Source organism: Leucoraja erinacea, chromosome 28 (genome assembly GCF_028641065.1).
Source record: "Leucoraja erinacea ecotype New England chromosome 28, Leri_hhj_1, whole genome shotgun sequence".
NCBI lineage: Eukaryota > Metazoa > Chordata > Chondrichthyes > Rajiformes > Rajidae > Leucoraja > Leucoraja erinaceus.
In genome coordinates this window covers 29677753-29690041 of record NC_073404.1, presented here as the reverse complement: position 1 = coordinate 29690041, position 12289 = coordinate 29677753, and the positions used below count along the sequence as shown (strand labels likewise).

At 49.1% G+C, this 12289-nt stretch overlaps 1 protein-coding gene across 1 annotated transcript in view; it reads left to right on the top strand.

Annotated features, from left to right (window-relative positions):
- LOC129710855 (seizure protein 6 homolog) overlaps nt 1-10556 on the top strand; it is a 381323-nt gene extending 370767 nt beyond the window's left edge. Inside the window, exons 13-17 of the mRNA XM_055658139.1 lie at nt 496-690; nt 2457-2495; nt 3090-3207; nt 4413-4515; nt 9480-10556. Of these exons, the coding sequence (XP_055514114.1) occupies nt 496-690; nt 2457-2495; nt 3090-3207; nt 4413-4515; nt 9480-9509 (485 nt within the window). The 3' untranslated portion in view covers nt 9510-10556. The remainder of the gene's footprint in view (nt 1-495; nt 691-2456; nt 2496-3089; nt 3208-4412; nt 4516-9479) is intronic.
- Nucleotides 10557-12289: the final 1733 nt, after the last annotated feature.

Sequence of the window (12289 nt, the reverse complement as noted above, 5' to 3'; positions counted from 1 at the left end):
GAGAGAGAGAGAGTGGGGGAGAGAGAAAGAGTGGGGCAAAGAGAGGGAGAGAGAGAGAGAGAGAGAGAGAATAGTCGCCCAAAGAGTCGTACCTTTTTCTGGTCGCCGCTGGATTTTCAACATGTTGAAAATTTTCGGAGACCTGCTGCAACTATGGCAGGTGCCGGCAGTCACCGAAATAAGACGTGTAAGTGGGACAGGCCCCTAACTTCACTCTTCTTGATCAGATCTTATATTTTAGTTTAGTTTAGATTAGAGACACAGGCAATAAAACACTCTTGACTCTCAATTCCCCTACTCTGGCCAAAGGACTTACCCGATCTATTCCTCTCATGATCAATAGATTATACACCTCTATAAGATCACCCCTCATCCTCCTGCGCTCCAAGGAATGGAGTCCCAGCCTGCTCAACCTCTCCCTGTAGCTCACACCCTCGAGTCCTGGATTGTTTTTTCTTTATTCCACTGTGTTTAAAAGTATATTGATCTTGGCAGCGGAAATCTTTGAGCCGTGTCGTAATCCCGGGGCACCGGACAACGGTTATCGGACGGCAGAGAAGACGGTGTACCAGACGGGCGAGATCTTGCGGTTTGCCTGCTACGATGGCTATGAGTTAACGGGAGATGCCAGCATCAAATGCCTCCCTGGTCACCCATCAGAGTGGAGCCACCCACCACCCTTCTGCAAAGGTAATGTTAGTCTGAAGAAATCTATTGGAAAGATCTCATGGGAACCTGAGGGGGGGCCTTTTCACACAGAGGGCGGTGGGTGTATGGAACGAGCTGCCGGAGGAGGAGGTTGAGGCAGGGACTATTGCAATGTTTAAGAAACACTTAGACAGGTACATGGATAGGACAGGTTTGGAGGGATATGGGCCAAATGCAGACACGTGGGGCTAATGCAGATGGGGCACGTTGGCCAGTGTGGACAAGTTGGGCTGAAGGGCCTGTTTTGGGGAGAAGGCAGGAGAAGGGAGTTAGGGGGGGGAGATAGATCAGCCATGATTGAATGGTGTTGATGGGACAAATGGCCCATGTCTGCTCCTATCACTTATGACCTTATTGTCACATGTACCGAGGTACAGTGAAAAGCTTTTTGTTACGTGCTATCCAGTTAGCGGAAAGACAATACATGATTACAATCGAGCCGTCCACAGTGTACAGATACATGATAAAGGGAATAACGTGAATACCGTCTAGTGCAAGGTAAAACCAGTAAAGTCCGATCAAGAATAGTCCGAGGGTCTCCAATGAGGTAGATAGTGGTGCAGGACCGCTCTCTGGTTGTGGTAGGATGGTTCAGTTGCCTGATAACAGCTGGGAAGAAACTGTGCCTGAATCTGGAGGTGTGCGTTTTCACACCTATAGCTTTTGTACCTCTTGCCCGATGGGAGAGGGGAGAAGAGGGAGTGGCCGGGGTGCGACTCGTCCTTGATTATGTTAGTCTGAAGAAGGGCGGAATGGTGGCGCAGGGGTAGAGTTGCTGCCTCACAGCCCCGGGGACCCGGGTTCGATCCCGACTACGGGTCCTGTCTGTATGGAGTTTGTACGTTCTCCATGTGACCTGTGTGGGTTTTCTCCGGGTTCTCTGGTTTCCTCCCACACTCCAAAGGCGTACCGTTTTGCAGGCTAATTGGCTTGGTGTAAATGTAAATTGTCCCTAGTGTGTGTAGGATAGAAACATAGAAAATAGGTGCAGGAGTAGAGGCCATTCGGCCCTTCCAGCCTGCATCGCCCTTCAATATGATCATGGCTGATCATCCAACTCAGTATCCAGTACCTGCCTTCTCTCCATACCCCCTGATCCCTTTAGCCACAAGGGCCACATCTAACTCCGTCTTAAATATAGCCAATGAACTGTGGCCTCAACTACCTTCTGTGGCAGAGAATTCCAGAGATTCACCACTCTCTGAGTGAAAAATGTTTTTCTCATCTCGGCCCTAAAAGATTTCCCCCTTATCCTTAAACTGTGACCCCTTGTTCTGGATAGTGTTAATGTGCGGGGATCGCAGGTCGACGTGGGCTCGGCGGGGTGAAGGGCCTGTTTACGCGCTGTATCCCTTAACTAAACTAAACTAAACTAAACTAAAAAGGGTCTTATCCGTTCATGTGATCGAAACAGAATTAGCCCACTCAGCCCATCCAATCTACTTGTATCAGCCATTCAATCATGGCTGATCTATCTCTCCCTCCCTCCTAGCCCCATTCTCCTGCCTTCTCCCCACAACCCCTGACACCCACACTAATCAAAAAAATATCAAACTCTTATAAAGTTCAGAAAGCTGAGAAACTTTGATTACTTTACTTTAGAGATACAATACGGAAACAGGCCCTTCGGCCCATCGAGCCATGGTTAAATTGCTGAGTAGACTTGATGGGCGGAATGGCCTCATTCTAATTCCTGTAGACTGACTGCTAAAAATGACATCCATCTGATTTTTATTCTTTTATTTCAGTTACCTATGACGAGTACTTCAATGAAAGGAGGCTGGAAGGTAAGAGAACATTGATGACATAGATGTGGTAGACATTCAGGACCTGCTTCACAAGGGTAGAAATGTCAAGGACTAGAGGGCACGGCTTTAAGGTGAGGAGGGCAAAGTTTAAAGGAAGGTACACAAAAAAGCTGGAGAAACTCAGTGGGTGCAGCAGCATCTATGGAGCGAAGGAAATAGGCAACGTTTCGGGCCGAAACCCTTCTTCAGACCCGAAACGTTGCCATTTTCCTTCGCTCCATAGATGCTGCTGCACCCACTGAGTTTCTCCAGCTTTTTTGTGTATCTTCGATTTTCCAGCATCTGCAGTTCCTTCTTAAACAAAGTTTAAAGGAGATGTGTGGGGCAAGTTCATTTACACAGAGGGCGGTGGGTGCCTGGAACGCGCTGCCAGGGGTGGTGGTGGAGGCAGATACCATAGTGGCGTCTAAGAGGCTTTTAGATCTTCTTATGCCCCTTCGGTCATGGCTGACCTGTCCATGGGTGTCTCCAGGGTTGGAGGACGCCTGTGCGTGACTTCAAACGCCCCAGACTGTAAACTTCTCAGTGTAACAGTGGTGCATGCGACTGTCAACCCTTGTGTCTCTCTTGCAGTGGCCAAGGCAGCGACAACGGCAGGCCAGATGGAAGGCAGCAACATTGCCATTGTGGTTTTCATCCCCATGATTGTCATCGCTCTGCTCATAGGCGGCGTCTATTTCTACTTCACAAAGTGAGTGGTGACAGAGAGTGGCGCACACGCACGCACACACACACACACACGCACGCACACACACGCACACGCACGCACACACACACACGCACGCACACACACACGCACACGCACGCACACACACACATTCTCGCACACACACACCACACGCACGCACACGCACACACACACACGCAGCACACACACACGTGCACGCACACACACACACACACACACAGGGGGCGGGGCACACAACACGCACGGCACACACACGTGCACCATTCACGCACACGCACACACACACACACACACACACACACACACACACACACACACACACACACACACACACAGACACAGACACAGACACAGACACACACACAGACACACAGACACACACACAGACAGACACACACACAGACACACACACAGACACAGACACAGACACAGACAGACACACACACACACGCGCGCGCGAGGCTTCCGAGGCTCAATCCAGCGCTAAAAGTGGAGATTTTAAAATTGGGATCACAGAAACTTGGGGGGGATGTCCCCCAACTCTCAAAACATGGGGGTGACGTGTCCCTTCTGGCCCCCCACCCCGGGTTTTCCACCCCATGTCCTATCCAATCTGATCAGATATATTGTACTTTAAGAATAAGGGGTAAGCCATTTAGAACGGAGACGAGGAAACAGTTTTTCACACAGAGAGTTGCGTGCGGGCGGTGGTGGCCGGTTCTCTGGATACTTTCAAGACAGAGCTGGATAGGGCTCTTAAAGATAGCGGAGTCAGGGGATATGGGGAGAAGGCAGGAATGGGGTACTGATTGGGGATGATTCCAGAACCAGGGGCCACAGTCTTAGAACAAAGGGGAGGTCATTTAGGACTGAGGTGAGAACAAAACGTTTTCACCCAGAGAATTGTGAATTTGTGGAATTCCCTGCCACAGAGGGCAGTGGAGGCCAAGTCACTGGATCGATTTAAGAGAGAGTTATATAGAGCTCTAGGGGCTAGTGGAGTCAAGGGATATGGGGAGAAGGCAGGCACTGGTTATTGATAGGGGACGATCAGCCATGATCACAATGAATGGCGGTGCTGGCTCGAAGGGCCGAATGGCCTCCTCCTGCACCTATTGTCTATTGTCCTTATACGTCCTATGAAAAGAGATTGGGCTGAACTCAAGGTTGATTTTTTTAATTTTTTCAAAATTCATCTCTTTCGCCAGGTTCCAGGGTAAGTCAACGCTGAGATTGCCACTGGCAGGAACCCTCCCGTACAATCACATCACCGTGGAATCGGCCTTTGACAACCCCATATACGAGACTGGAGTAAGTAACGAGCCCCTGCAGCTGCGGGAATTAGACTCGACTTAACCTTGGCTGCGTTCATCTCATCACCACTGGCCTCTCACTATCCCCCCCCCCCCCCCCCCCCCCCCCCCCCCACACCACCCCTCATCATCCTTCAAGTGCAGCCTATTGTATTGTTGAAGATCGCACTATCCTCATTTATTTTCAGTCTTGCGATATTTGTCCTGGTTACAGTGTGAAGTATTTGGTGTCTGTGTTTTTCCATCCCAATTTTTGTTTGAAAGCGTGCTATTTTATGGGAAAAGAGAAGACTTGAATCTTGGCAGTAATCTAATAATTACATATGATGGTTGTGTTAGTTTGGGGCTGCATCACTGGCTGGTGAGACACAATAAAATTCATATCACTGTGTAGTTGTACAAGAGAGGAGGAATATGAGGGGAATAGTTCGGGTAGACGCACAGAGTCTCTTGCCCAGAGTAGGGGAATCGAGGACCAGAGGGTTTAAGGTGAGGGCGGGAAACCCTTCTTCAGACTGTCATTTTGTGTCTACCTTCAATTTAAACCAGCATCTGCAGTTCTCTCCTGCACATTATGAGAGGACTATTCAGTTATCGGATATTCAGTGCAGGTAAAAAAATGAAATGTTGGCCATTATCTAAATGAGTCTAGAACCTAAATACCAAAGCAGTGACTCCTGCATCTCTCTGAACCTCATTAAAGACAAAATGATTACGCATGGACTAATCAGTAATATCCTGAGTATAACACAAAGTGCTGGAGGACGGCAGTGGGTCAGGCAACAACTGTGGCGGGGATGGGCAGATGCTATTTCAAGTCAGGACCACAGTGAATTACACGGTGGTCAATAGACAATAGACAATAGGTGCAGGAGTAGGCTATTTGGCCATTTGAGCCAGCACCGCCATTCAACGTGATCATGGCTGATCATCCCCAATCAGTGCCCCATTCCTGCCTTCTCCCCATATCCCCTGACTCCGCTATCTTTAAGAGCCCTATCTAGCTCTCTCTTGAAAGTATCCAGGGAACCTGCCTCCACCTCCCTCTGAGGCAGAGAATTCCACAGACTCACAACTCTCTGTGTGTAATAGTGTTTCCTCATTTCCGTTCTAAATGGCTTACCCCTTATTCTTTACGGGTTCTTGTGACTCCATGTTACTGCTGGTGGATCTCAGCAGGACACGCCGCCTCCGGGCAGGGCATGGAGAGACGATGTTACAGGTCAGGACCCCGCCTCTCCAGTATCCACCTCTCACTCGCCCCAATCTCCCGTTTCAAACTTTCACTTCCCTACTCCAATCATCTGAAGTAGGGTTCTGACCCAAAACATCTTCTGCCCATTCCCTCCCCGGCTGCTGCCTGGCCCGCTGAGTTCCCCCAGCACTCTGCCTCTTACTCGTCATGTTATTACTGCTTAGTACATTTGTTGAAGTTACATCATTGTCGTTATTTTGTTTGAAGCACAAACTAAGGGCGGCACGGTGGCGCAGCGGTAGAGTTGCTGCCTCACAGCGCCAGAGTCCCAGGTTCGATCCTGACTACGGGCGCTGTCTGTACAGAGTTTGTACGTTCTCCGTGTGACCACGTGGGTTTTCTCCGGGTGCCTCTGTTTCCTCCCACACTTCAAAGACGGGCAGGTTTGTAGGTTAATTGGCTTCTGTAAATTGTCCCTAGCGTGTGTGGGATAGAACTAGTGTATGGGTGATCTTTGGCCGACGTGGAATCGGTGAGCTAAAGGGCCTGTTTCCACGCTGTAAACTAAAGATACTTCAGCACTTCAACTCCCCCTCCCATTCCGAACCCGACCTTTCTGTCCTGGGCCTCCTCCATGGCCAGACTGAGTCCCACCACAGGTTACACAAAAAAGCTGGAGAAACTCAGCGGGTGCAGCAGCATCTATGGAGCGAAGGAAATAGGCATCGATGTTTCGGGCCGAAACCCTTCTTCAGACTGATCTGGGGTGGGGGGGTGGGTGGGGACAAGAAAGAGGGGAAAGGAGGAGGAGCCCCAAGGCTGGGGGATGGGAGGAGACAGCAGGGGGACTGAGGAAGGGGAGGAGACAGCAAGGACTAACAAAATTGGGAGAATTCGATGTTCATGCCCCCAGGATGCAGACTCCCCAAACGGAATATGAGGTGCTGTTCCTCCAATTTGCGGTGCTGCTCGCTGTGGCCATGGAGGAGACCCAGGACAGAGAGGTCGGAGACGGAGTGGGAGGGGGAGTTGAAGTGCTGAGCCACCGGGAGGTCAGCTTGGTTATTGCGGACCGAGCGGAGGTGTTCGGCGAAACGATCGCCCAACCTCCGCTTGGTCTCACCGATATAGATCTGCTGACATCTAGAGCAGCGGACGCAATAGATGAGGTTGGAAGAGATGCAGGTAAACCTCTGTCGCACCTGGAACGATTGCTTGGGGTCCTTGAACAGAGTTGAGGGGGGAGGTAAAGGGACAAGTGTTGAATCTCTTGCGGTTGGTCCCACCACAAATTGGAGGAGCAGCACCTCATATTTCACTTGGGAAGTTTACACCCCCAGCGTAAGCTTTCTCCCTCCTTCCCCTCCCCTTCCCAGCTCTCCCACAGCCCACTGTCTCCGCCTCTTCCTTTCTTCCTCCCGCCTCCCCCACCCCCACATCAGTCTGAAGAAGGATCTCGACCCGAAACGTCACCTATTCCTTCGCTCCATCGATGCTGCCTCACCCGCTGAGTTTCTCCAGCATTTTTGTCTACCTTAAACTAAAGATACAAATGTCCAATGGGGAATATTTATATTTAGTCCAAAATCTGTAATTACAATGCCAATGCAAATCTGAATATTAAACACATTATAAACTATTAATAGCAGTCAAATAGCAGGATAATGCAACATTCTCACTGACACACTCCCAGTATAATTGTTTGAGGAGCATTGCACCAGGGAGATTTTTGTGCTGGATCAATGTCATCACTTGTAGCTGTGGCTGAATGCTAATTTATCATTAAAGTGTGTGGCATCTGCTCATTTTGTTCACCGTTTCTTGTTTCTCATTCATCTCCATTAAGGTGAGAGGGGATAGGTTTACCCGGGAACCAGAGAGGCAACCTTTTCACACAGTGGGTGGTGGGTGTATGGAATGAGCTGGCAGAGGAGGTAGTTGGGGCAAAATCTACTAAAAAATAAACATTGAAAAGACAATGTGGACAGGTACATGGATAGTTCAGTTTAGTTTATTGTCCCGTGTACCGAGGTACAGTGAAAAGCTTTTGTTGCGTGCTATCCAGTCAGCGGAAAGGCAATACATGATTACAATCGAGCCATTTATGGGGTTTAGATACATGATAAGGGAATAACAGCTAGTGCAAGGTAAATGTCCAGTCAAGGATAGTCCAAGGGTCACCAAAGAGGTGGGTAGTGGTCCAGCACTGCTCTCTGGTTGTGGTTGGATGGTTCAGTTGCCTGATAAAAGTAGGAAATCTTTGGGTCTAAAGGGATGTGGACCAAACGTTAGCAGGTGAGACTATAGCAGACGTGGGCATCTTGGTCAGCATGGTAAAGTTGGGCCGAAGGGCCTGTTTCCACACTGTGTGACTCTGTGGTGTCAAATGGAGTCAACATCGCTGGAAAATCCAGCAGGAATGTAGGATTCCCAGTGACCGGAGAGACACTGTATCCTCATTGACTTATACATCTCGATGCCTTGTTGTACAGTGATGCCAAGTGCTGTCGTGTGGGATGCAGGTATGTAACCCGTGGCTGCATGTCGTGTGCATGTGAGCATTGCATCCTTTCACGTTTCTTTCCATCTGCTTGTCGTTCAGTTACAATATTGCCTCCGAACTATTTGTTCTACCTCCGTCGGTGTTGTGTTAGGGTGGCACGGTGGCGCAGCGGTACAGTTGCCTTTCAGCGCCAGAGACCCAGGTTCAATCCTGACTACGGGTGCAGTCTGTATGGAGTTTGTACGTTCTCCCCGTGACCTGCGTCTCCGGGTGCTCCAGCTTCCACCCACACTCCAAAGACGTGCAGGTTTGTAGGTTAATTGGATTGCGTTTGTATACTTGGTATAAGTGTAAATTGTCCCTGGTGGGTGTAGGCTTGTGTTGATGTGCGGGCATCGCTGGTCGGCGCGGACTCGGTGGGCAGAAGGGCCTGTTCCCGCACTGTATCTCCAAACAAAACTAAACGGAACTAAAATCTGTGCTAATCAATCGTATAATCAATGGTGGTTGACGTGCTAGTCGAGATGAAGATGATTTTGGAGTTGCATCTCTGTATGTGTTGATGTTTTGGAGATCTCTGAAACTGGCTGGTAAGGCGATTCCAATCCATTGTAAACAAAAATGCTGTAGAAACTCAGCGGGTGAGGCAGCATCTATGGAGCGAAGGAAATAGACGACGTTTCGGGTCGAAACGTTGCCTGTGAAACATATAAGATTCTTAAGGGTTTGGACACGCTAGAGGCAGGAAACATGTTCCTGATGTTGGGGGAGTCCAGAACCAGGGGCCACAGTTTAAGAATAAGGAGTAAGCCATTTAGAACGGAGACGAGGAAACACTTTTTCTCACAGAGAGTTGTGAGTCTGTGGAATTCTCTGCCTCAGAGGGCAGTGGAGGCGGGTACTCTGGATGCTTTCAAGAGAGAGCTAGATAGGGCTCTTAAAGATAGCGGAGTCAGGGGATATGGGGAGAAGGCAGGAACGGGGTACTGATTGGGGATGATCAGCCATGATCACATTGAGTGGCGTTGCTGGCTCGAAGGGCCGAATGGCCTCCTCCTGCACCTATTATGTATTGTCACCCACTGGGTTTCTCCAGAATTTTTGTCTACCTTCAATTTTCCAGCATCTGCAGTTCCTTCTTAAACATCTTCCAATCCCTTGCTGTCTTGAAGAAAAACGAGTTAGAAAGCGCTAATGTGATTAACAATGTCTACCATCGGTGCTGAAGTCATGGCAACACCACTCTATCTTATTTAATTTACAGGAGGCACGGGAATATGAAGTTTCAATTTAAAGACGGACGTTCCTCGTTACAGAAAAACACTTTCCAGAATCTCTCTCTCTCTTTCTCTCCCCCCCCATCTCTTTCAATCCTTCTCCTCCTGCCCCTCGCCACTGTTGAACACAAACTTCCCGGAGCCTGTTTCTCAGAACAGTTTTTTTGCTCTCCAACGAGAAAAAAAAAATAAAAAGACTAGAACACAACAGCGTCCGTCAATCTGCTTGTCCAGTGAGTTGGAGTTTAGTATTAGATGTTCTCGTACATCCCTGTGTGTGCATTGTCACATCAGAATTATTCTTCAGTGTTAAAGAATGCCATTTAGAAAAAAAAACTATCTAAGTCATGGAGCTTTTACTATGTATTTATTCACTTGTTTTAAAATGTAAAATGTTTAAAAAAAAAATGTAGAATGGTTGTACTGATGCATTTTTATCTTTCTTGCCGTGGTGAATGGCAAGACCTGAAGCTGAACAACGTGTATATAGACACAGCCCAGGGGAGATACAACTATTTCTCCATTCTCAGTAGGTTCTGTGTCGATGAAGAAAAGTATAATTTAAAAAAAGTTGTGGTAAAACTTATAAACATTCAAGGCCATCCTGTGACCCCCCCCTCCCCTTCCTCCTCCCTGCGAGCGCTTCCCATTCTACGCAGGTCCACCACCGATATTCCGGCACCCTTGGTTCCAGTGGCTTGCCGGATTATCCATGTTGCCGGACCGACAGAGGTCACGGCCTCCGATCGTTTCGCCGAACACCTTAGCTCGGTCCGCATTAACCAACCTGACCTCCCCCCGTGGCTCAGCACTTCAACTCCCCCTCCCATTCCGTATCCGACCTCTCTGTCCTGGGCCTCCTCCATGGCCAGAGTGAGCACCACCGGAAATTGGAGGAGCAGCACCTAATATTCCACTTGGGCAGTCTGCACCCTAGCGGCATAAACATTGAATTCTCCACTTTCCGTTAGCCCTTGCTGTCTCCTCCCCTTCCTAGCTTGCCCTCAGTCCTCGGGCTCCTCCTCCCTTGTCCTTTCTTCTACCCTCCCCCCCCCCCCCCCCCCCCCCCCCCCTCCATCAATCTGAAGAAGAAGGATTTCGGTCCGAAACGTCACCTATTCCTTCGCTCCATAGATGCTGCTGCACCCGCTGAGTTTCTCCAGCACTTTTGTCTACCTTCGATTTTCCAGCATCTGCAGTTCCTTCTTCAAAACCCCGGGAGGAGTCCAACAGTACCGGAACGTTCCGCATAGGCCGCCCAGGGGGCCGAGATACCGGCCCGCAAAGTCGGCCTCGGAAGTCGGCTATGGGAACGGATCTGCTGGCTCTGGCCAGGCCAGAGTTCCAGAGCCCCGGCTGCAGGGGGGAGATTCCACCCGGCGATCAGCCGCGGAAGTCCCGATGAAGTCGAGATCGGCCGCCTCACCCGGCCTCAGCGCCACATTTTCGGTGGGACTTCCAGAAGGGGGGGGGGGGGGGGGGGGGGGAGGGTATTTCAAATGCATTCTCGTGATTTTGTCCGGATTAAAGGAAGTGTCGGACCACCAGTTGCTGGAATTTCGGTGGTGGACCTGTACCATAGAGATGACATATCTAGACACTATGATCAATATACCAATTATTGGAAGGCATTGAGATAAACTATTGTTTTCCGATCTAACCTAATTTGATCAAGAGGGTGATGTGTTGTTCAGGTCATTGTGCATGAATATGTTTTCAATTGCTCTGTAATTTGACACAAACCCAACATGTCTCGCATTCACAATGTACATAAATATGCAACAATGACTAACTTTACAGATTATGGCTTGCACCATATCCTGATATATTCCACTCACGTACATGTCAACATATCATTCTTGCTTTTAGTTTGTGCACTTTGCCTGTTTACTTCAGATTGTACATGTTTATAGAATGTAGAACAGTACAGCACAGGATCAGGCCATTCGGCCCGCAATGGCAATGCCAAACAGGATGCCAGGTTAATCTGGAGAAACTCAGCGGGTGCAGCAGCATCTATGGAGCGAAGGAAATAGGCAACGTTTTGGGCCGAAACCCTTCTTCAGATGCTGCTGCACCCGTTGAGTTTCTCCAGCTTTTTTGTGTACCTTCGATTTTCCAGCATCTGCAGTTCCTTCTTGAATGCCAGGTTAATCTATTCTCCTCTACTAACATGTGATCCATATCCATCCCTTCCCTGTGTATCCATGTGCCTGTCTAAAAGCCTCTTAAATGCCACTATCATCAGACTCATAGAGTGATACAGCGTGGAAACAGGCCCCTCGACACAACTTGCCCACACCGACCAATGCATTTTGTTGTCTCTGTACTGTACACTGACAATGACAATTAAAATTGAATCTGATCTGATGTCCCATCTACACTAGTCCCACCTGCCAATGTTTGGTCCATATCCCTTCAAACCTGTCCTATCCATGTACCTGTCTAAATATTTCTTAAACATTGCAATAGTCCCAGCCTCAACTACCTCCTCTGGCAACTCGTTCCATGCCCCCACCACCCTTTGTGTGAAAAAGTTACCCCTCAGGTCCCTATTAAATCTTTCCCAACTCAACTTAAACCTATGCCCTCTGGTTCTGGATTCCTCTACTCCGGGCAAGAGACTCTGTGCATTCACCTGATCTATTCCTCTCATGATTTTGTACACCTCGATAAGATCACCTGCCAGGGATGGTGGTGGAGGCAGATATGATACGGTTTGTCCCGCCTCTCCTCTCTCCCATCTTTCTTCCCCTCCCTACAATCAGTCTGAAGAAAGGATCCGACCCACAATGTC